General features: G+C 36.8%; 3 protein-coding genes across 13 annotated transcripts; 2 read left to right on the forward strand and 1 right to left on the reverse strand.

Moving 5' to 3' along the window:
- The first annotated feature begins 3,633 nt into the window (after positions 1-3,633).
- On the forward strand, positions 3,634-14,270 carry LOC104818666 (probable disease resistance protein At4g27220). 6 transcript variants are annotated; one of them, XM_010548350.1, is made up of 11 exons: positions 3,634-3,757; positions 3,829-3,905; positions 3,979-4,268; positions 4,480-4,655; positions 5,013-5,123; positions 5,406-5,950; positions 8,051-8,088; positions 9,237-12,174; positions 12,294-12,785; positions 12,873-13,337; positions 13,438-14,270. In XM_010548350.1, exons 8-11 carry the CDS (start codon positions 9,361-9,363, stop codon positions 13,876-13,878), a joined length of 4,212 nt encoding a protein of 1,403 aa, XP_010546652.1. In that variant the 5' UTR covers positions 3,634-3,757; positions 3,829-3,905; positions 3,979-4,268; positions 4,480-4,655; positions 5,013-5,123; positions 5,406-5,950; positions 8,051-8,088; positions 9,237-9,360; the 3' UTR covers positions 13,879-14,270. The 6 variants fall into 6 exon arrangements, with proteins under 6 accessions (XP_010546652.1, XP_010546651.1, XP_010546653.1 ...); XM_010548349.1 differs by having other exon boundaries at positions 9,240-12,174; XM_010548351.1 differs by lacking the exon at positions 8,051-8,088 and having other exon boundaries at positions 5,406-5,766; positions 5,846-5,950; positions 9,240-12,174.
- Positions 14,271-14,448: 178 nt separating this feature from the next.
- Positions 14,449-19,437, forward strand: LOC104818668. 2 transcript variants are annotated; one of them, XM_010548353.2, is made up of 3 exons: positions 14,449-14,682; positions 15,187-15,309; positions 15,416-19,437. In XM_010548353.2, exon 3 carries the CDS (start codon positions 15,505-15,507, stop codon positions 19,120-19,122), a length of 3,618 nt encoding a protein of 1,205 aa, XP_010546655.1. In that variant the 5' UTR covers positions 14,449-14,682; positions 15,187-15,309; positions 15,416-15,504; the 3' UTR covers positions 19,123-19,437. The 2 variants fall into 2 exon arrangements, with proteins under 2 accessions (XP_010546655.1, XP_010546657.1); XM_010548355.2 differs by having other exon boundaries at positions 14,449-14,619.
- Positions 19,438-19,584: 147 nt separating this feature from the next.
- On the reverse strand, positions 19,585-23,158 carry LOC104818669 (probable protein S-acyltransferase 17). 5 transcript variants are annotated; one of them, XM_010548357.1, is made up of 11 exons: positions 22,970-23,158; positions 22,526-22,835; positions 22,327-22,420; positions 21,416-21,510; positions 21,129-21,296; positions 20,962-21,034; positions 20,801-20,853; positions 20,455-20,546; positions 20,270-20,322; positions 20,058-20,183; positions 19,585-19,950 (listed from the first exon to the last, which is right to left on the reverse strand). In XM_010548357.1, the coding sequence occupies exons 2-11, from the start codon at positions 22,672-22,674 to the stop codon at positions 19,669-19,671; spliced, it is 1,185 nt and encodes a 394-aa protein (XP_010546659.1). In that variant the 5' UTR covers positions 22,675-22,835; positions 22,970-23,158; the 3' UTR covers positions 19,585-19,668. The 5 variants fall into 5 exon arrangements, with proteins under 5 accessions (XP_010546659.1, XP_010546658.1, XP_019058786.1 ...); XM_010548356.1 differs by having other exon boundaries at positions 22,526-22,895; XM_019203241.1 differs by lacking the exon at positions 22,970-23,158 and having other exon boundaries at positions 22,526-22,948.
- Between the last annotated feature and the right edge of the window lie 1,024 nt (positions 23,159-24,182).

Consider the following 24,182-nt stretch of genomic DNA (forward strand, 5'->3'; position numbering starts at 1 on the left):
AATATATCAAACATGAAGTCAAAATTCTCTAAGTAGGCGACAAAACTGATAAAAAAAAAAACTAATCAACTTGTGATCGAAACGTTGGTTCAAAATCGTAACGAAAGTCATATATTCGTAGGAAAAAATACTTGAAAATTCTCAAACTTGTAATTTAGTGTAATATTAATTTCTGAACTTACAGGTATGTTTTTGTATTTTCGAACTTGCATTTTTTAACACAACAATTCCTGAATTTGTATTTTTTAACACAGTATTTTCTAAACTTGTATTTTTTAACACAATAATTCTTCAACTTTGCTTTGATCAATTAGTGGCATGGACGATTATGGAACTGTTAAAAAAGTTTAGGAATTATTGTATTCAAAAGGGGATATCGCCATAAAAACCCTGTACTTTTCCCAGGTCAACGAAAAAACCCTGTACTTTTTTGCTTACCAATTAAACTCTATACTTGGTATGATTAACCAATAAAACCCCAAACTTGTTAATAATTCACCGAAAACCCTCCGCGACTGCCAACTCAAACAAAAATGATGATGCGTCAATGACTTGGCTTCCAAGTTATATACACATCATCAAAATTATGACACATCATCATTTCAAACAAAAATAAATTACATAATTTATTTAAATTAATTTATATACATATAAATTCACATATATATATATATTACATATAAAATTACTTATAACTAATAAAACATACATACATATATATATATATATTATAAATTACATTAAAAATAATATATATATATACATATTATTTGTTAATATATATTGTATATATATTATTTTTTTAATATATAGTGTATATATTAGTTATAATTACTTTTCTTTTAATATGCATATTAGTTGTATATATATATGTTACATGTATAACTAATACATATACATATACATATTATTTTTAATAGATATATTATATGTGTATATGTTAGTTATAATTATTTTTATTGTAATATGTATATTAGTTATATATGTATATGTTATATGTATAACTACAATATATTACACACATAACTACAATACAATATATATGTATATTATTTTTTTTGATAAAATATATGTATATTATAACTAATACATATACATATTACAATAAAAATAATTATAACTAACACATACACATATAATGTATCTATTAAAAATAATATGTATATATATATATATTAGTTATACATGTAATATATATATATATAACTAATATGCATATTAAAATAAAAGTAATTATAACTAATATATATACAATATATATTAAAAAATAATATGTATATATATATATATATTATTTATAATGTAATTTATAATATATATATGTGTGTGTGTTTTATTAGTTATAAGTAATTTTATATTTAATATATATATATATATATATAAATTTATATGTATATAAATTAATTTAAATAAATTATATAATTTATTTTTGTTTAAAATGATGATGTGTCATAATTTTGATGATGTGTACATAATTTGGAAGCCAAGTCATTGCCATATCATCATTTTTATTTGAGTTGGCAGACGCGGGGGGTTTTCGGTGAATTATTAACAAGTTTGGGGTTTTATTGGTTAATCATACCAAGTATAGGATTTAATTGGTAAACAAAAAAGTATATGGTTTTTTCGTTAACCTGGGAATAGTACAGGGTTTTTATGGCGATTTCCCCTATTCAAAAATATAAGTTCGGGAATAAATAGTCGCATCTACAAGTTTATGAATTAATATTATACCAAATTACAAGTTCAGGAATTTTCAGGTATTTTTTCCTATATTCTTATACCAAACTAGTGATAGATAAAAAATTTGGTTCAAATTTTTTTTGAGAATCGACCATTTACCAAAGTTAGATTAGAAATATTAGTATCGTGAAGACACCATAAGTCAATGTTTGAGTCAGGTGAATTATCGTGAAGACAATTGAACTCTTTCTTGGAAGCTTCTTTGGAGTTCGCATCGTATCGCGTCATGTGGGGTTAAGCCATGTTAATGTGGGGTTGGGGTTGAGGGCAAAGGGCAGGTGAGGCGGCGAGGTGAGGCAAGGCGACATGATGGCATCAATGAGAGCTGCCAAGATCGAAGGGGCAAAAGTCGAGATGATATTAGAGTTTATGAATGGAGAGTTTTTCCATTTTCACTTTTTAAAATAGAGATTAAGATTTGAGAAACATACATTTGAGATGAGTTTTGACTCCCAATCGACTCTTAGAGAGCTTAAAGATCGAGGGCGATTTTGCCGCTTGAGGCTCGGTGCTTGCCTCGCCTTCACAGTTCTTCGTCCATTGCTCGCCTTCGTTGCATCTCGCTTGACCCCTTTGCTTCTCGAATATTTCTCTCCTCTCCAATCTCGCCTTCTTGGCACATTCTCGCCATTTCGACTCAATATCACCATCATCTTCTTTCTCACCTACTCGCTTTTGCTTTGCCTCGGGTACTCGACCACCACAAAGATACAATCGAGATACTACAATTAAGAAACGTTGAGGTTGAAGGCGAGGTTGAGTACCTTCCGAGGTTAAGTACCTTCAATAACTCATATACTTGACCTGTACCCATCCCTATTACTAAATGTATTTTACTCGCACATATGTATATACATGTATTATATATATTGTGAATATAAATTTTATTTTTTAATTTTTAATTTTTTAATGTATTTAGTATTAATTTAAAAAATGAGCATCTAAGGTGGCATAAAATTAGTGTTACGTCAACTTTGTTTGTTAGTGATTTTAGTGGTTTAACGTCGATTAGATTTTTGTTAAAATTTTAAAAATTCAGTATTTTTTTATCAAATTTAATACTTTTATTTTGTTAGAGTCGGAGAAATTCAATACTAATATGATATTTACTTCTATTTCTGTAATTCTTTTAGAATTTTCTTATATATATATATATTTATATATAGGTATATATGAATGTAATTACATGTGTATATGAGTATATATATGGGTATTAGTGGATATATAACATATACATGTATATATATGCATATATATGTGTATATATACGTGTTTATAAGCAACTATATTTGTATATATATATATATTTTAAAAATTTTTATAGGGAAAATTTAATAAAAATACATGAATTTTAAAAAGAGTACCAAAAAAATGTACCAATTTTAAATTTGACAAATAAATATACAAAATATTGAAATGTATACAAAATATCTAAATTTTGAAATTGAATGCAATTTTTTACCTATGACGACGTCATTAAGAACCGAATATGAAATTGTTTTTAATTAAAGTGCGTTAATGTTAGGTCAAATTCGTGCAAGAAAGGGATTAAACTCAATCCAAATTAACTGTAAGTAAATACACCAAATTCATAATTTCTGCACCAAATCGGCTATTTATCCAAATTTAATACGAATTAAAAATCGATACAAAATAAGGGAACTTATAAGTGAATTCTCGAAAATTTAATACGAATTAAATATCGATACAAAATAAGTGAACTTATATTTCCCATTCTCACGGTCCTTTGGGTTAGGAAATAATTTCTATATTTTTCCTTTTTTTTTGGGGTTACACAAAAAAAAAATTACTAGGAACATGTAGCCGTTGATAACCAGAAATTAGAATGATGTTTGCATATATACTTTATTTATTAATATGTTACGCGATTCTGTTTGGGTTCCGAGAAAATCTTCGCTCGTGTTTATTTTCTTCTCCCTTTCCCTCCTTTTTCTCGATTCAAACCCTAGAGCTGGAGAACGGAACAACCAGCCGTGAAATTCAAGTCCCGGAGGTGCCGATTTCTTTTTGCTATCTCGCTCGATCTAGGGTTTATGATTGATTTTTTTCCCCTGGGTATGTCAGATGACGAGGTGGAGAAGGATGAGTGGCAGTTCGGATGCTCGAGGGACAAGCCAAAGCTGCGAATTCAAGTCCCAGAGGTGCCGATTTCTTTTTGCTGCTTCGCTCAATCTAGGGTTTCTGATTGAATTTTTTTTTTCCTTGGTATTACAGACAGCGAAGTGGAGAAGGATGTGGAGTAGCAATTCGGATCCTCGTGGGACAAGCCGAAGCGTTGGAGGAATTGATTAAAAGAGGAATTGGAGTTCGATTTGGTGACGGAGATAAGGAGAGATGAAACGGAATCCGTGGAAGAGTGATTTTTGTAACAGCTTGAATCGGTTGAAGAAGCTATGGCCGCAATTCGGACGTCGGTTGCAGAAACAGAGCGTGTTTCCTGTGGTTTCTGGGGACATTCACGGAGCCCTCCCCACGACTGAGCTCGCCTCTAAATTTCCTCTCTGGTAAGCAACCACCGACAGTGTATCATCAGTCCTGCGAAGGATTATGTCTTGAATTGGAATTTGGACATGGGCAGTTTACTTGAAACCCTTGCTCTGTTTCACGTTTGTACCGACTTTACAGAATTTTTAGGATCCTTGGATGATTCGCCTTCGCTCACAGGATTCTTAGGTTTTGATTTTGATCTATTTGTCTTGAGAAAATATCATTCAGGTTAAGATTATGAATCCGGATGCTTGAAGAATGTGAACAGATCACAGACATGGGGTTTATAGGTTGTGCCACTGGAAGCAACTCTGTTGGGTTCTGTAAGATGTCTAATCATATGTGGGGAAGATGTCTCTGTTGGCATAGAGACACCGATTTGAGAAACAAGCAGCTCATTAAAGGTGAGTTCTCAAAATTCTATGCTTGATCCTAATCTTTTCAATTGTTTCTTCATGGTTCTTGATTAGCGCTAAGGTAGAAGTCATGTTCCAGGTTGTCCTGTTACCTCCCCGACAAGTGACAGGAACACATCTTTTTTTACAGAATGTGAAACACTTCCCCAATGAAAGATATGGGTCTGATATGAGAAAATCTATTGGCTTTTACTCCAAAATAAACGGATAAAAATAATCTGTTGGACTCCACTATTTTGCATAAAATAAATTTTTATGTGGTGTTTATATAAAAAAGTATTGTGGCCAACTCTTTCCATCCATAAGATTTTCTGAAAAGATCTACTTGATTTAAAATACCTGCAGCTCTTACGTATGAAAGCATATTGAGAAAGATTCAACCAGAAAGTTATCTGCTGCGCGTATACAAGCAACTTTCTGTGGCGTGCACTCTATCGTTATTCTCTTTTGGAACAGGTCAATCTCTGGTCCAATATAGTATTGAATCTATGTTCGAGTGGAATAATTTTTTTCTATATTCTATTGAGGCTTAGATGATTTTGGCATTTTGCAATTACTAGATGTTAGGATAATGAAAGACAAGATAGATACCAATTTGGACAAAACCTAGACAAGCTCCCCTGCAAGATTCGTAGTTGCATTTGTCTCTTCATTCTTCAGAGACGGAGTGGAGTTGTTTTTGTTAGTGTTCTTGTTGGTTCGCTCAGTATCACTGATCAATGTACTTGGAATATTCAGGTTTTACCTCCGCTCTGTTTCCCCTCAGCAAGTCAAAGCTTATGAAAATGCTGTTCTGTAAATTTCACCGTTGACAAACTGCAACATCCACAACAAGGGATTAAATAATTGGCGGTCAAGCAATTTATATTTTGATTGTTTAGTATCCTCCGGCAACAAGAAAAGAAAAATAATATATATATATATATGAAGAAATTGCTATGAGATAACTAAGTTATGAGACGAGTTGAGATTATTATATCGTACTATTTGTTGTAACGGGCTAGGAATGGTTTTCTACGTCCATGTTTGCAGCTGCACTATTTATGCTTTGTTGATTTTCTGTATTGAATTTATGGTGAATTTTCTCTTGGGAAAACAGGTATGGATTTAACTGTGCTTCCTTGTCCCTCAAATGGACTTTTGTTTCCTTTGTCCTGAATTTGTCTCCTATTCATCAGGTTTTGGGCATAGAGCTATTGGCCTTGCTGCTTGATCGGTATCGGCGTGAATTGGTGAAAGAAGCAAGACTCGCAAGGCTCTCGTGGGTTGGATGACATAGCGAGGTATGTGTTAGGTTTTTGTTGACTAGACTTTAACTCTTTTAATGAATACTAAGACATTGCAAACCAAAATTTTGAGATGAATACTAAGACCTTATTATACATGATGTCCCTCTTTCGCTTCCTTCTTCTACAGATGAAGAAAAAACTGAAAATAGATATACAAGTAACCAATAAAATGCATTAGCTTCTGTAAATGAAACTGTAATAATTGAAAGAGATATGTTTCCAATTTTCTAGTGATTCTTCCCAATTATGTACTTAATATCTTATCCTCCTTTGTCATTTTAGCCAGATCTATGCTCCCTTGCTTTTATATCTTTTCTTGCTTCATTATGTTTATTTTGTTTCCTCTTAGCCCTTTTATTGTATCTTCAATGTCTAATCTTCCCTTCAATAACAATAAGTGGCCTTGCATAGACTCATCGTATACTCGGTCCAAACTAGCACTCACTCAAACCCCATGGTTATGCCTTGTAAGTCTTACTCTGCTGACAGAATCTGAGGGTTTCTATCGGTTGTTTGTCGTTATGTAAGGCCTGACTAGAATGCGGCATTTGCGATTTCTGTCGGTTGTGTACGGTTGGAAAATCGATTGGTTTAATCACAATTGGTCGTAATCGCAATATAACAACAATAACGTCTTAGTCCCAAATTTATTTAGGGTGAATCATATGAATTTTTTTCTCATTCATTTCAATTTTGGATTAAATCTATAAACATTGCAAATCATGACTAACCACTCGACCAAGTAAGCCTAAGTCTATTCCTGTTCCTATTCCTATGTTCTGTATTTTTACAACCAGAGCAACTATCGACCTGCATTTTACATAATCAAACCATCTTATTTTTCCTCTCATAATTTCTCTTTTATACATACTATCCTATTTTCTCTTTAACACTCTCATTATGAATTCTATCTATTATGGTATGTTTGCATATCAATCATAATATTTCATCTCGACCACGCTCATTTTGGACATATGTTGTTCTTTCGTCACTTAATATTCACTATCATATATGAATGTAAAGTACGGTAGAATTTTCATTTCAACCGAATGGGAATCTTTTGATTGCAAAGAACCTTTATGGCTTGCTTACATTTTATCCATTTCGTTTTTATCATATGAATAACATCATCATCACAACTCTCATCCTTTTAAAAGATTGAACGAAAATATTTTAAATATAGATTCTGATAAGGTTCTGAGTCTTCAATCAGCTCCAGAAAAAAACTCCAGTAGCTTTATTGATCACCAAAACCATGTACAATTCGGATAGCTTTGTTTAGAGAGAGGTCCCTACTCTCTTCCCAATACAATTCTCCAACAGAATATGCATAAACCCCTTTTTCCCTTCTACTAATCTATTTATACAATCCCCTCCTAACAGAATAATCTATTACTAAAAACGAATACTAACTAACATTCAAACAACCAACAACACATATACTATCTAAACAACCAAACAAACAAACAATAGCTACGTACCTTTGCCCTTGGAAACTTCACCTTGAATCAGCTACTTCCCTCTGCTTCTTCAGCCCTGTTCGAGCTCCTCCTGCTCCTGACATAGACTCTGTAGTACTTATCAGATTCATTCATCTCGTTTTTATCATATGAATAACATCATCATCACAACTCTCATCCTTTTAAAAGATGGAACGAAAGTATTTTAAATATAGATTTTGAGGTATTAATTCTCCTTATAAGTTAACCCTTACATCTCTAATAGATTTTCCACTAAAATCTCAATGCATATATTCGATTTTTGTTCTATTAACTCTAAAACACTTAACTTCTAATGTATTCATCCATAAATCTAGTTGTTTATTCACTTTTTTTTCTTGACTCATCTATTAGCATTATATCGTCTGCAAATATAATGCACCATGAGATTTCTTTTTGTATATGTCTAGTCAACTCATCTATAATTAAGGTGAAGAGATATGAATTTAAAGCGGACTCTTGGTGTAATTCTTTCATTAAGTGACGTTAGGAGATGACCCTCGACATTTCTATCATTAGAAATCATTGTATAGAGGATATGGCATTATGATTTACGTTGACTTACCACTTAACACAACTCTCTTCCTTTATTCAGGTTTGAAACTCGCTAAATATGTGAAGCTCAATCTTGAGGTAGAGTCTGCAATTTCAAAAAAATATGAAAAATCTAATCGAAACTTACCACCTGTTTTTTTAGCAATTTATGGCTTTTTTCTAAAAGACCAAAATACCCTCTTTTAAAAAAAATTAAAACCCTAAAATACACAACATATATACACAATAATTTCAATTTAAAAAAAGTTTTGTAAACAAATTATTGATAAACACAAAACATAATAACGAACAAAATCATCAAAAATATATGTATATACCTCCGTATGTACATATGTGTATATATATTTTGTGTATGTATATGTATGTAAATAAGGTGAAAACTTGAACTTGAATTTCGCCTTAGTCCCAAATTTCTTCGGGGTCGGCCGCATGAATTCTTCATTCATTCTGCTCGTTGCGCCTTGAAGCTTGTGAATTCATTGCATGTGAGATTTGGCATTTGTTTTCTTTTGATGGCTGCCAACCTATCACAAAAAACCTCATCTTTTATTCGGGCTTGGGACCGGCTAGATAAGAGCAAGCTCCTGCCTAGGCAGAGTTATTTATAAATTTTGAAAAATCGTAATTAATTATTTATAAATTTTGTAAATAGTTTTTATCAAATAATAGTAAAAACAATAATTTAAAAAGTTATTACAATTCATAATAACATCATTTACTTTACTTTTTGGTAATTTAAATCAAATCGCAATCATTCTCATTATCAAACCATCACTTCGTAACAATTCGCAATCGCTATCAACAACAATTTATCAACAAGTTATTGTCAATTCCTACAATTGCCAACAAATGCATGTAACTGCTATCTTAAACGAAGCGATACAACCAGTCGTAAGATTGGTGTATCCCCCCTGTCATAGTGCGTGTAAACTAACTCTGAAAAGCCTAAAGTAAAACTCACCATAAGTACTAGCTTGTAAGTGAAGGGTGTCCAGAGTTGTCAATTGATCTCATACTAAGTTAATGCGGAGTAAAAAAATGACGTAACATGATCTATTTTTGTTTCGACTTGCTCGTTGTTAAATCGTAGACAAGTTTTGCCTTTTCAATTTATGAGATTGGTTGTTCATTTCTGAGATTCAATTTCACATTTTTCTTCGTCTATTTTTATGGTTTGCTTGCTTTCTAAATGTATTTCCTCGGCTTGTTTTTTTAATGCTTATCAGCAGAAGTGATACTCACCAATTCATTGGGATCTCTGTCACCACTTGATCCACAATATCTGTATCAAGCATATCTGTACATTAACTGAGGAAGACAGCCCTGGAAAACTTAGGAGATAAAGAGAGGATGGATTGTTTAGGGCAACTTCTATTGGAAAAAGCTTTTGATTGCCTCTATGAACCCCTTAAAGTGCATATTGGTTATATCTTTTGCTCTAAGAGAAAATTTCAGGACGTAGAGATAAAACTTAAAGAGCTGGAGGGTGCAGAAAATAGGGTCAAGAATGATGTAACCTCTGCTAAGAATAAAGCAGAACACATCCATCAGGATGTTGAAGAGTGGTTGGTTGATGTAGCCAGTTGCTATCAGTTTGCAAACCGTCTTATCATGCGGTATAAGGAGAAAGAAAATGCAAGGTGTTTCTTGGGATGTTGTCCTGATCTGAAATCCCGGTATAAACTTAGCAAGGAAGCAGTAGAGCAATTAAAAGTTATTGCTCAGCTCTATGAGAAAAGTAGCAATTTCACCTCGGTTTCATTTGATGCTCCTCCAAATGGATTTGGAGTTGTTAGCAAAGACTATATGGACTTTGAATCAAGGTCTGCTGGTTTGGAGCAGCTTATGGAAGCATTATCTGATGTTGAAGTTGACACAATTGGTGTACATGGCATGGGTGGAGTTGGAAAGACCACGTTAGTTAAAGAAGCTTCTGTAAGAGCCAAGAAACTAAACTTGTTTGACAAGGTTTTAATTGTTACTGTATCATGGAAGGCGGATATTGGAAAAATCCAAGGGGAAATTGCGGACAAGTTAGGACTAGAATTTCGTGAACAGAGTGATTCAGGAAGAGCAGACAGGCTATGTGACAGGTTGAAAGAGTTTAAGAGGCTCCTTGTTGTTTTAGATGACCTGTGGTCGGGGCTTGATTTGGAGAAAGTTGGAATTCCTCATGGAGATGCTCATAAGGGATGCAAGCTTCTGCTTACATCTAGGAGCATTGACGTTCTGTATGGCTATATGAATGCCCAAAAGATTGTCAAAGTTGGCACATTACAACGCAAGGAAGCCTGGAAACTTTTCAAGAAAGTAGCCGGTCAGAGAGTGGAAGGGCCAGATTTGAAAGACACAGCAGATAAGATAGCCACCAAATGTGGAGGTTTACCAATTGCCATTGTAACAATTGCAAAAGCTTTAAAGGAAAAAGGTTTGGAAGAATGGAAGAACGCATTCAGGGAGCTTCAAAGATCCGCATCTGAAAACAACACCGATATACCAAATGATGCATATCGTTCTATAGAGTTTAGTTACGAACAGTTGCAAGGCTATGACCTTAAGTCGGTTTTCTTGCTCTGTGGCTACATGGGTGGTTATCATATAATAGACCTGGTCAAGTATAGTGTGGGTTTGGGCTTATTTCCAAGAGTTTCTTCAATGGAAGAGATAAGGACCCGAGTGTGTGCATTGGTTTGCAAACTTGAAGCTTGTAGTTTGCTGCTTAGTCGGCCTAAACATGATCAATTCGCCTTGCATGATGTTGTTCGCGATGTTGCAATATCTATTGTATCAAAAGATACACAGATATTTGTAATGCGGGAAAACGTTGGACCAAAGCTATTTCCAGACGTAAACACACTGAAGAATTGCACGGCAATCACTTTATTCGATGTTGTCATCAGTAATCTTCCCAAAGAGTTGAAATGCCCTAAGTTGCAATTTTTTCATATTTTCAATAAGAATCCTTCTCTAGATATTCCAGAAGAATTTTTCAGACAAATGGTGGAGCTTAGAGTTGTAGATTTGACTAACATGATTATCAAGTCTTTGCCAACTTCTTTGCTTCATCTAGCAAATTTGCAAACCTTGTGTCTCGACCATTCCATCTTGGGGGATATCTCTGGCATCGGGGAGCTGAAGTCGCTTGAAGTGCTAAGTTTTTTATGGTCAGAAATCCAACAACTGCCGGAGGAGATTGGACAACTGACGAACTTGAAACTGCTGGACTTGGACCATTGTTCTAAACTAGGAGTGATTCCCCCGGATGTCTTATCTGGGCTGACTCAGTTAGAGGAATTGTATATGAATGACAGCTTCAAAAACTGGGAATACGAAGGAGTAGCTGAAAACAGGAGGCAAAATGCTACTCTTGCGGAGTTGAAGCATTTGCCGCTTCTCACAACATTTGAAGCACATATCCGAGATGAGCAGCTCATTCCAAAAGGCTTATTCACCGAAAATCTAGTCAGATACAACATCTTTATAGGAGATGAATGGGTTTGGAACGATGGATGTGGATATTCGAGGATGCTTAAGTTGAAGCATGACATAGACCATCCTGTTGATGATGGTGTACTTGTATTGCTAAAGAAAGCTGAAGAGTTGTACTTGGATGAGTACAAGGGTATAGGGAGTATCTTCTGCAGATTACACAAAGAACATTTTCCGCAGCTGAAGTATCTCCACATCCAAAATAATTCTGAAATTGAATATATGGTTGACTCTTCAGCTGATACGATGCATTCTGGTTCTAAATCTTTTGGTGTTTTTCCGATGCTGGAGTCATTGTCCCTTTGCAATGTCATCGAGTTAAAGAAGATATTCAAAGGCAACTGCTTGACATCCTCTTTCAGAAAATTAAGAACAGTAAAAGTGGAGAAATGCAAGCGTTTAAGAAGCCTGTTTCCCTGGTGCATCTCCAAGGAGAATCTTACACAACTGGAAGAAATTGTGGTGATAGATTGCATGAGCATTTCTGAGATTTTTGGGGATGAAGAATGTGAGGAGGATGAAATTCGTGAAGAGATTGACGGTTTTAAGTATCTCCAGTTACGCTGTCTAACTTTGAAACATCTTCCTGCACTTGTTAGCTTCTGCTCCAAACAGAGTCTTCCTTCTACATCTCAAAGTAGCAGAACAGAATCTGTACCGCTTTTGGATGAGAAGGTGATTAATTCTTTTTCCGTTAATATACCATTTGTGTCCTCCTTTTCTTCTCTTTTTGTTTTTTGGATAATAAGTTCATGTCAGTTTCTAATTAAACAACTTGAAATTGGCATTTGCAGTTTCAGTTCCCTCGGCTGGAAACTCTGGAGTTAGTATCTCTTCGCATTGAAAAGATATGGAGAATGCCAGAATCCTCATCTTCGTTTAAAGAGCTGGCCAAGTTAATCATAGACGGATGTGAATACTTGGAATTTGTTCTGTCATCTTCCATGGTATGCCGGCTTGAGCATCTCAAACAACTTGAAATAAGCAATTGCAAGAAGATGCGTCAGATAGTATTTGCAGAGGAGCCGAATTGTCACAAAACAACTTTGTTTCCTCAATTAGTCATCCTCAAAATGGATAATCTGCAGAATCTCACAAGTTTCTACTCAGGAGATTGTGCTGAATTTCCATCGTTGGAGCATTTGCTGATCCGAAAATGTCCACAGTTTAAGGAGTTGATTGGTGTCCAACCAAGAGACACAGACCTTGTAAGGATCGCGCAGACCAATTATGTCAAAACAGATGACGGGTTTTGCCCCGTTGATGAAGCTCTTTTTGATGGAAAGGTAAACCAATTTTGCATATCTGGTTTCTGCTCTTTATATTCCCCTCAAGTTTCATTAAGTTATGAAAACATTTCTATTTGGATTTAGATTCAGGCCCCTAAGCTGAAGGAGTTGATATTGTCCTCATTGGAAATTGCAAAACTGTTCCCTGATGAGCCCTTGACCACTGGCTTCTCTGTTCAACGGCTGGCGAGGTTGATCCTAGAGAACTGCAATACAATGAGATATCTCTTTCCATCTTATGTGGTTCAAAGCCTTACCCGGCTTGCAAAGCTCGAGATACGTGACTGCAGTAACATGGAAAGCATCGTGGCTGCAGCATCAGGACTGGGCAAGACTGCAAAGAAAACAATTGAAATTAAATTTCCTAAACTGGATGATCTAAAGCTTGAAAATCTCTCAAGCCTCTCAAGGTTCTGTGATGGAGATCGCATTGATTTGCCTCGGCTGAAAAAGTTAAACTTAAAGAACTGCCCTGATATGAATTGCTTCATCACAGACTCCAAATCCAGCCGAGGACCAAATGCTACTGCCCCTCTATTTGATGAGAAGGTAACATCTCCCATCTTCCATGTCCGTTCTTGTGGATTTCTGGCTCATTCCCTTTTGTCGAGTATATTTCACCACTGGCATAACCGTTAAATTTCTACAGGTGGGCTTCCCGACGTTGGAGAATTTGACAATCAGTCACATGGACAACATAACAGAGATATGGCAGAACCGTCTTCATCCAGGTTCTTTCGACCGTCTGAGCTGTTTAAAAGTCGAGTACTGTGCAAAACTACTAAGCATTTTCCCATCAACCATGCTATCTGCTCGTAGAGAGCTCGAAAAGGTAAAGATCCTTAACTGTGCATCAGTTCGGGTTATATCCGAACGTGAAGCCGCAAATGTTGCTGAACTGACAGTGACCAACCTTGAACTAAGAGAATTGCCCGAACTCCAAGGATTCTACTCAGGGAATCATCATAACCGGTGGCCATTTATAAAAAAAATCATTTGCTCGTTAGACTGCGAGAAGATGATACCATTTGTTCTAAGGAGCCACGGAGAAATGGATCCAGAAAACCGACCAGTGATCCAGATTGTTTAATTGATCGAGGAAGATGGAACCCGGTTTGTTTCTTTAATCATCTTCTTCTTCTTCTTCTTCTTTTTTAAAGTTTGAATATTTATGATTGCCAGTGACCATCTTCTGGGTTCACGTTATTGGTCAAAGCTTTGTCAAGACAACAAATCAGAAACGGAGTATATGACTCTGACAAGCTGACAGTATGTGTTGGACAAATCCATCAGTTTAGAGATGTGTTGGATTCATGGTGATGATGATGATGATGATGGTGATGGTGATGGTGATGGTGATGGTGATGATGGTGATGATGTAAACAAGAAATTATTCCCTTACCAATAGTAATTTAAACTAATAAATTACATTCCCTTAAAAGTGTTTATGAAAATATACATGAATGGAAGTATCAATTTATAGAGTCGAGGAAAATGATTTACGGCTTGCCAGATTAGCTTATATTTTGTCATTAATTGTAAAAATGTTATTTCCCCAACCCATCCAACGGAAGGAAAAAAAAATGAAATTAAGAGAATTAAAATTGCAATAATCGGGAAATCTGTGTGGGGTTACACACACTATGAACTGTCCAGACCTTCATTACATTACCCTCCCGAAAAATTTCTGGTTTCCCTCCTTCCCCTTTCCCAACATTCCCTCCCCTCTCTCCGTTGGAATCTTCGCATTTATTCCCCCCATTGTCCTTTCGCTCGCCAACATCACTTGCAGCGTCTCTTTCATCCAAATCTGCACTATTCATTTCCTAGGGTTTTGATCTTCTCTTCGTTTCCTGAACTGTTGGTTCTTCTTCCTGCAATTTTGCGTTTTTGGGTATGCTCTATTTCGAGGGTTGTTTTTTTTTACTCTGGGGTCTGGTTTCTCAATATCGCTTGGGTTTTGCTTTGTTCGCATGTTTTGGTGCGGGAATTTGAAAATGCGCTGAAGTTTCTCGGGGTTTGATGTCGTTTTTTGTCACATAGAGAAAACGAATTTTTTGGGGATTTTGTTGGTCTCTGTTTGTTTTTTGTTTGGATGCCGAGAAAATGAAAAGTTTGTGCAAATGGATCGGTATGATCCTACTCGTTTCACTAAATCTTCAGACTATTGTTTGATTAATTTGTATAAAGGGTATACTCTTGCAAATGTAGTACTAGTACTAGGTGATAATATTTTGGTTTCCTGCATTTCTATGGTGATCTTCGTTCAACTGCATTTTATTTCATGATTCCAGCATCGGATGAAATATGGGTTGTGTATTTGATTACGGAATTACTGCACTCTTTTTCTGAGACTTGGTATAGGGATCTCATGTTGTCTCTTGAATTTGGTTTGCAGGTCTATTCCTCCTCCTGCTAGTCCAGATTTTAAGCTTCCCAGGATTGTTTTTGTTGAAGTATGACAAATATTGCTCATCTGCTTCCTGTATTTAAAGATTTGGAAATTGTTCTCACTGTAATGGTATGCATACTTCCTTTCACGGTTCTGAGTTTTTGGGATTACAGATAAGGATTAGGAAGCATTAGATTAACTAGACAACGGTCATGTATTTATTTCCTGTGTGTAGGGATGAGTTATTTGCCCTGTGTTGTTTTCTTCTTGTGGATTGAGTGAGCTTATCGAACGGGATTGGTTTAAGATTTTACTCGGGCAACAATGGAATGCAACAAAGAAGAGGCTATGAGGGCAAAGGAATTGGCAGAGGAGAAGATGAGAGCTGGGGATTTTATTGGTGCTCAAAAGTTTGTCAAGAAAGCTCAGCAACTTTTTCCGAATCTGGAGAATTTAACGCATTTGGTGACGATATGCGATGTCCACTGTTCTGCACAGAATAAGATCAGTGGACTGGACAACTGGTACGGCATTCTTCAGCTCAAGCATTTTGTTGATGTGGCTACAATCAAGAAGCAGTATAGAAAGCTCGCGTTGCTTCTTCATCCCGACAAGAACAAATTCTCCGGTGCAGAAGCTGCTTTCAAGTTGGTGGGGGAAGCGAACAGAGTGCTCGCTGATCAGACAAAACGTTCGCAGTATGACATCAAGTATAGGATCTTTTCAGAGGTTTCTGCTTTGAAATCAGGGAACAAGCAGCCAAATACCAACTCTGCCAAACAGTTTGCTCCTGCAAATGTAGCTGCAAACTCTGTGGGGAATCAAATCCCAATGAATCTTGCCTTCTGGACGTGTTGTGAGCACTGTGGGTACAGGTACAAGTATTTGAGAGAGTACGTGGACAATGTAATGCATTGTTCCAGTTGCCAAAGATCATATGTGGCTGTTGAGACGGGACCTTATGGTGTATCACCCAGATCAGCCCCTAGTCAGGTTTCTGCACAAAGTGAGGTTCCAAGTCAGGGGCCACGTAACATGCCTCTTCACAACAATAGTGCTGAGCCTACTGGAGTGCAACCTGGAAATGCTCCAACCAAGATGGATACAAATGAGATGAAGAAGGAAAAGCTCAACGAGAATGATGGGGGAGATCATAAAACTGATACTGAAGTAAGGAAACCAGAGGCAGAAAAGGTGGAAAAGCTCAATGAGAATAGCAGGGTAGATCAGAAAACTGATACTGAAATAAGAAAACCAGTGATAGAAAAGGATAGTGCAGATACTGATGCCAAAGTTAGTAAAGCTGCAGATAACAAGGGAGGTACGATGAGTTGTGCTGAAGTACCAAAAGCTAATGCAGTGAAGGGGCAATCTAAGCTTAAAGAGTCAGTGGGCAGTGCAGTAAAGCCTAAACCTGATTTAACAAACCCTAATGGCAATGAGGCATCAAAGGGAAAAAGTAAGGAGAGAAATAGGAGAAATGTTGCAGAGAAATCCAGTGAAAGTTTTGAGATTGATGGATGCGATAATATCAGATCTGAAAATGCTGTGAATGGAAAAAATAAGAAGAGCTCCCAAAGGAAAAAGCGGAAGGTGTCTTATGCAGAGGATGGAAAGGATGATGATGATGATTCTGTAAGCCCTCCAACAAAATCATCAAAATTGCTTAGACAAATCAAATCTGATACTGGTAAGAAAGAAGCAGCTTCGGCTGATGGGTTATCTGGAGGTGCTACTTCTGATGGTTCTCCTGCCATTGCAGAAACACGTAAAGAAAAGGCAGAGAAGAAGGCAGGTTCTGTATTTGAAGACATCTCGTCAACCAAAGACAAGCGAAGCGAAAGTTGTGAAAGTAATGGTAAGGGGGCATTTCCCTCAAGTAAGGTTGACGAAATTGACAAGGTCTCTGAAGCTAGTAAAGAAAATCCTAAGTCAGAGGAATACCCAGATCCTGAATTTAGTAATTTTGATGAGCAAAAGGGGGAATTTGCTGTCAATCAATTGTGGGCTCTCTATGATCCTCGAGATGGCATGCCACGGTTCTATGCTCAGATCAGTGAAGTGTCCACTTCCCCGCTTAAGCTTCAGATGGCCTGGCTTGAGCCTCTACCAGTTAAACGAAATTCAAAAAACGAGATTGATATCCCGATTGCTTGTGGAGTGTTTAAAAGTGGGGAAATGGAAGAAACGGGAGATCTCTTGATGTTTTCTCATCAGATGCATTGTAACAGACAAGGCTCTCGCTCTTTCATCTACCCGAAAAAGGGAGAAACTTGGGCTCTTTTCAGAGATTGGGACATCAGTTGGATCACTGACCCGGATAAGCACAAACAACCTTATAAATATGACTTTGTCGAAGTGTTGACTGACTATAAAGAGAAGGCTGACGCTAAGGGTGTCTGTGGCATTGGAGTGTACTATCTTGAAAAGATGGAAGGGTTTGTTTCCCTTTTTGTTCGGGCTACACAGGGTAAGGTTCTAGCATGTAACTTTTTGCCATCGGAGATGCATAGATTTTCTCACAAAGTCCCGTCATTCAGAATGACTGGAACAGAAGGAGAAGGTGTTCCTGCCGACTCATTTGAGCTAGATCCTATTGCTCTACCGAAAGATATATTTCAGCTCGATCCTCGTGAAATTAATGCAGAGATGGATGGACAGAACCTGGATGGCAAAGCCGGTGCCAATTGTCCTACAGCTCCTGAGATTGAAGCAAGTCCAGAGAGTGTTTGTTCTCCAATGAAACGTCAGAAAATTGAAAGAGACGATGCTTCAGTTGCCGAAGTATCAAACAGAATATCCAATGATCGGGATAAGATTCCCACTAATGTTTCGTCACCTGCAGAGATTGAAGGCTTATTCAACAGTGGTCATGATTCATCATCTTCATGTCAAGTTGATGAAATGAATACAATAAAGAAGTCTGGGAAGAGTGATCGGACTGTAGATGGTTCGAGGCAACAATCGACTCATGTTCTAAGTGAAAAGAACAATCTAACAAATTCGAATCAACAAAAGGCAGTGAAGAAAACTGCAAAAGACGGTGGGTTATCTGCTCAGTCTGATCGAGTTGGCCTCTCTGGTGGTAAGATGAATACCCAGGAAAAAGCTGAGAAGGATCTCATGACTGATTCCTTAAGAATCAGAAGATCTCCCCGAACTATAAACAAAAGAACAGATGGCAGTCTACAAGCGAACCCGAGGAAACATGAGAGCAACGATAAACCATTCTCCTGGTCTGAGGAATATGTTTCCCCGACAAAGTCAAAACGTTCCAATTCTGGTTGCAGGAAGGGGCAGGAAAATGCGTTCAACTTCAAGGAGGAAAGATCAGAGGACAAATTCCAGGTCGATCAGATATGGGCTCTTTGCAGTGCTGACAAAGGAATGCCCACAGTGTATGGTCTGATCAGGAAAATCGAGACTGTGCCTATATTCAGGCTGTTTATTACTTCTCTAGAGCCATATCAACAACCAAAGAATCTGACCCGTCCTGTCTGCTGTGGGCTTTTCAAGAAGAAAACTGGAAAACCAAAAGCCTTTCCATCCAGCAGCTTCTCCCATCAGGTAAGCGCCAAAAGGACTGGCAGGACCAGTTTCGAGGTTTACCCGAGGAAAGGCGAGATCTGGGCTATGTACAAGAACAATGACAGCGCATCTTGTACTGACACAAGTGAATACGACATTGTTGAAGTTCTTGAGGACAATGGGCAGATCATAAAGGCCATGCTGTTGACGAGAAACCGCTCTAGAACTCGTTACATAGCTCAGAGGAATCAAGGCACGAAGACAGTTGTGATGGACATTCCGAAGGGAGATGTGGCTAGATTCTCACATCAGATTCCGGCGTTCAGACACCATACCAGAAGAGATCAGTTAGGTTGCGAGTTGTGGGAGCTCGACCCTGCTGCAATTCCAGGCCTGACCATAGTTATAGACTGAGTAGCAGTAGTTGTTTCTTGTTGCCTATACATATGTACATATGCATAGCGCCATGGGTAAGAAATAGAGGAGCTCTTTAGGTGAAGATGGCAGAATCTAGAATCAGCTTGAAACCTTGAGCTTGACACACACAGTGTGTGGCCTGACCTTGTTGATGGGTTCAGGGCTTTGTTCCTAGATCCTGTCTTCCTGTCTGTCAGGCGGGAAGTTGCCTTTTATGCCTTTATGGATATATTGAATCTGAACTTGGTCTTTTGCTAACAGAACCTGACATCTCCATATTAGCTTTTGTGAATTCATAACGCTTTTCCATAACTTTGTTGCGTTTCTGACACTTGTTCTATTCCTGGTCTGGCTTCAAGTCAGGTCTGGTTCTTCAGTTTTTCTGTAGGTTCTTGACATATATGGTTCTGGTTCTGAATTTGGTTATGGCTCTGCTTCTAGTTGTAACAACCAAACACAAGAATAAAGACCCACATATGATATCACCAAATCTAAGTTGCATTGAGATCAAGAACTGAGGAAGAACAAAACCAGTCAAGAAACTTATCCAGATTTTGGCTTTATCTTTCGAAAAGACTGTCTAGAAGATAAAGGAAACACGATTTCTGAAATGTTCCAGAAGCTTCCTCTGTCATAGATGTTTCGCTTGACAATGGCTTCTGCTCCTTCAAGTGCAGACCTTCTTCTGCACAATGCTTTGCATTTGCCCTCTGGGAGTTTCCGTTCACTGGTCATTCCTTCAACGCTTGCTTTCAGAGCCGCAGCACTTGCCTTAGCTTCGCTTACCTTCTTCTTCCAGCTTATGTACTCGTTCCACTTGAATGTCTTAAACCGAAAATAAACAAACAATCATAGAAATTATCACTACATCATTTTGCCACTCACTCACTGCAACAATATGATTCAGAAATCACAGAGCTTTATAGATTTACCTCGTTAGTGGTAGTGTTGGTTAGGCAGAGATTGAGATGGTAACCGAAGAAACCAGCAAGCAGGAGAGATACAATGGCAAGAAACGTCGTGAGAAGTATCTGAGTGTTGTATGAACCCATAAGCCACTGTTCACAAATCATTACAGGGTTTATGACTGAAAACGCGACAGAGAACACGACAAGCAAGATGGAAGTATTGCAAGAATACTCGCCTTTAAAACAAGTGGAGCTAAGCTACTGAAAGAATTGTCTATCCCATAATAGACTGCAGAGGGAGCAGACAGGGTTTTAGTTGTTAGATCTGTAACGGAGAGCCTCAAGAAAGATACAATGCATCGAACTGAACTCGGGAGATATCTCATCCGATCCGAGAATAAACATATATTTTTATTATTACCGGTAAAGATATGTACAACACGCAGTTCTTTTAGTCGTCCTGCAAGAACCAACCCGATGGCCACTGCTCCATACAGGCAAAGAAGGAAATGCCTACAAATCACTAAAGAACCATTTTAACATAAACAAAGAAATGATGAGGACACACAAGACAAAGAACTTTCCTAAGTAGATCCAAGGAGAAGAATCTGTGTTCTGCAGCGAAGAAAACACCTATGTGCGAGCAGTTCAGGAAAGCCATATTAAGCACGTTCTCAGTCATTGTTTCTAATAACATAGCGTCAAAATTTCAGAATCAGAAAAGTCTACATGGTACTTGTACATTATGTCTTCCAATGAAAACTCACCATAAAAGAAAAGCCAAGAAGTATCTGGTATTTCTTTCTCCTATGCAGTTATTCTGCAATCCAAGAGAAAGCTTCATGTCAAGCAACATCCTGACACTTACTCGTAAATGGAAAAATTAAAACTTAAAATTAAAACTCAGCAATGGGAATTTTGTACAGACCATCCACCCACAATGATGATCAAACCGAGCCACACAACGATTGCAGATGCTGCAATGCTTGGATCTAGCGGGTCTGAATCAGGAAAGAGTAGAAGAATCATAAATTGAGCATGCAGAAGAAGTGGGCCGATTCCACGATTTCCCAACAGGGTTTTTTATGTACTCACTTCGGGATTTTACATGTTGAACATTCTTTCTCAGAGTATATGATATCATCATAAGGGTAAGCACAAATGTACTGCGAAACATTCTCAGCCTTCACAGTTCCTGGATCAGAAAAGCTCGTCAATAGGAAAAGTATGACACCGATAATAACAGCCAGAAAACTTGTGTACCTACAAAAATAAAATACAGATAATTAAGGGGGGGAAAGAAGGTAAGTATGTATATTTAAAAAGAATTGAAATGCTGGGTATATTAGAAAAAAGAATAACAAACTAGGAGCATGCCTCACTTGTGAACTTCTCCAATATAGTATCCAGGGATATAGGCAAAGGAAGATTTTGCAATTGCAAAGTACGTCGCTCCAATAATCCCTAGATACATGATCTACAGAGAAATATATGACATAATGGTAATCTGTAATTGAATATAGAAAGATCCAACTTGAAATACTAAAACAATGCTGTAGAAAATTGTGATGAGGAAACACAACAGGCCAAGAAAGCTAAATGAATAGTTTCTTGTTGTATTGCATGAAAAAAAAACCTTTTCAAACACAACAACTATAACCCTCTTGCACTCAATGCAAAATTGAGATTAACAGATAGACTCTACGAAACAGAAATTGCCAAGAACTCAGACTATCTTCTTGTAACTTCAGTTTGCGGGAAATATCCGAAATAACAAATCAAACTCTAATTTTCACCAACTGGCCAGCTGCAAAGAATCCTTATCCTTAGTATAAAGCAACTAAAAACCTGTCTAATCACATACACGTAAAGCATTCACATTCTCTAATCAAGAATCAAACTCACTTCTATGAACCAGTAGAATGAGTAAGTCAAATTATCTAAACCACTTTCATGAAATTGAATGCTCTAATCCGAATATTCTAGCTACCACGCTCTCGAATCCCGAAGCAGGAATATGAAGAAATCACCTTCGCTTATCCCGGAAAGGAGGGAGGAGAACGGGAGAAATCGCGGTATCAAAGCTAAACTTGGCACATTATTCACAAATCATGAGTCCTCCAAACACTAACTAAAGAGTCTTCTAATCAGAAACCTTCTCCACAAATCAACCACCAGATGATCGCATTATAGTTCACTACTTCTAAGATCCTGTAACCACCCATTCCAACATAAATTGCAATGCAAAGAACCTCAACAAACGATCCAACTGTTCACAACAAAAACTACTAACTTGCAATATAGGGTTGGGCCGATCACAACAGTAATACTCCACAGACAAAATCGCGTCCGAGCCCTTCGAACCAAACACCACGCCGACGAACCGGCTGCAAGAACAAAACAATCACAGGGCACAATCAGATAAAAAAGATAACCCTAATCAACCAAAATCAGACGCATATATATATATATATATATGTGGCGAGTAGTACAGGAGGTAATCGTAGGCGCCGAAAGTGAGGAAGTAGTGGATCCATTCAATTGGTGTGTTTTTGAAGACGGGCCATCGGCCACAGAGGAAGGAGACGACGACGGTAAACGTCACCAACCCGTGACACAGCAGAACCCACTGAACCGCCATTTTTGTAAACCCCGATTGCTTTTTTTCCTCCTCCCAATTCTTGTTTTTTCCAACACCCAAGTGAGAAAGCGAGAAATGTGATCGTGGGATGAAGGATTTATGAGCTTTCAAAGAAGAAGTTTCTTTCTTTACTTGAACCCTTCCACCTTTCTGTTTGGTTTCTGGGAAAATTTCCATGAAAGTGGTGGCATTTGACCCGATCAAAAATTTCACGAGTGCCTCTGAAATATTAGGGATTTCTCTTTTATAGCAAACAAAAGATCAACAAAACTAAATTCTAATAAAAAATAATTACCATCTCTACGACGGCGCCTCCATCATTTGCACTATTTGATCTCGAATAAATTGCAATTAGTAGTTAAACATCAACAAAAATCCATGAGCTAGCATAAGAGATACGGATTACACACAGAACAGAACCTCAAGGAACAAGACAGCTTCATCATCAGACAGATCTTCACAGAAAGACGGTCTTCCTTAGCTACGGTTCTACGCATGTATTATATACTGACATCATGTATATACATATATTATATGTGTGTGTGTATATCTGCAATGGAAGCAAAACGATGTCGTGCAGCTCGCATATTTGTTAGATTTTATGGGCTTTTGTTGGGCCGTAATTCATTGATTGGGCCAATTTCAATAGATGGTTCTATTGTAACAATGTGAGGCCCAAAAATGAATAGCCCATGAAGCAATCATATTTTCCCTTTTTATATGGATGTAAGATTTTTAATTGTATAAATTCATTCACACATTGCATTATGTTGTGAAATAATTGCAGCGAATAATAACATTTGATTAAACTAATTTAAGAACAATTCGAAAGGCAGGCCACAAATTGTAACTTATTCACTTAAGAAATTTTAATGAACGAAAATAATTTATATAATATATAGTGTGTATCGAAATAATCTTACAGATGTTATAGAATTGAGTTTAAAAGAGTTAAAAAGTTGATTTTATCGAATTGTTGAAACTATCAAACTTTTAAATTTATATAATTAAGAAATCGGGTTTAATTAGTTATTGAATAGTTTTTTTTAAAAATCGGGTTTAATTAGTTATTGAATCAAGAAGATGAAAAAGGGAAAAAAATAAAGATAGAAAACGACAGAGAAGATAAAAGAGGAAAGAGACAGATGAGGTTGTGCAATTAAAACCCCCCAATAGTTCAATCACGAAAATATATAAAAATCCAAAGAACATTAAAATAAATATATTAATATTAGAAAGAAAAAAAGTACAAAAGCTGTCTCCTTAGATGTAGACCCAAAAGTTAAATACTTCCACAATTCCTTTCATATTTATATTTTCCAATTATTATTATTATTTTACGTATCTTGCTTTGGGAAATTTTAAACATCACAATCTATGCAATGATAAATACAAATTTTTCACAACGTCACAACAGTTTCAATTTTATTAAGAAAATTTTAATTTTTTAAAGTTTTCAATACCTACATAGAAATTGCCCATCCATCTAATTATTTTATATCTAAATT

Source organism: Tarenaya hassleriana, unplaced genomic scaffold (genome assembly GCF_000463585.1).
Source record: "Tarenaya hassleriana unplaced genomic scaffold, ASM46358v1 Cleome3, whole genome shotgun sequence".
Lineage (NCBI taxonomy): Eukaryota > Viridiplantae > Streptophyta > Magnoliopsida > Brassicales > Cleomaceae > Tarenaya > Tarenaya hassleriana.

Coding starts and splice junctions, on each gene's coding strand:
- LOC104818668 (XM_010548353.2), top strand. CDS start 15,505: ATGGAATGCAACAAAGAAGAGGCTATGAGGGCAAAGGAATTGGCAGAG.
- LOC104818669 (XM_010548356.1), bottom strand. CDS start 22,851: ATGGAAATTTTCCCAGAAACCAAACAGAAAGGTGGAAGGGTTCAAGTA. Junction 22,421..22,525: donor GGCGCCTACGATTACCTCCT/GTACTACTCGCC, acceptor TTGTTCTTGCAG/CCGGTTCGTCGGCGTGGTGT. Junction 20,547..20,800: donor TTCTTGGCTTTTCTTTTATG/GTGAGTTTTCAT, acceptor AGTGATTTGTAG/GCATTTCCTTCTTTGCCTGT.
- LOC104818666 (XM_010548350.1), top strand. CDS start 9,361: ATGGATTGTTTAGGGCAACTTCTATTGGAAAAAGCTTTTGATTGCCTC. Junction 12,786..12,872: donor AAGCTCTTTTTGATGGAAAG/GTAAACCAATTT, acceptor ATTTGGATTTAG/ATTCAGGCCCCTAAGCTGAA. Junction 13,338..13,437: donor CCCCTCTATTTGATGAGAAG/GTAACATCTCCC, acceptor AAATTTCTACAG/GTGGGCTTCCCGACGTTGGA.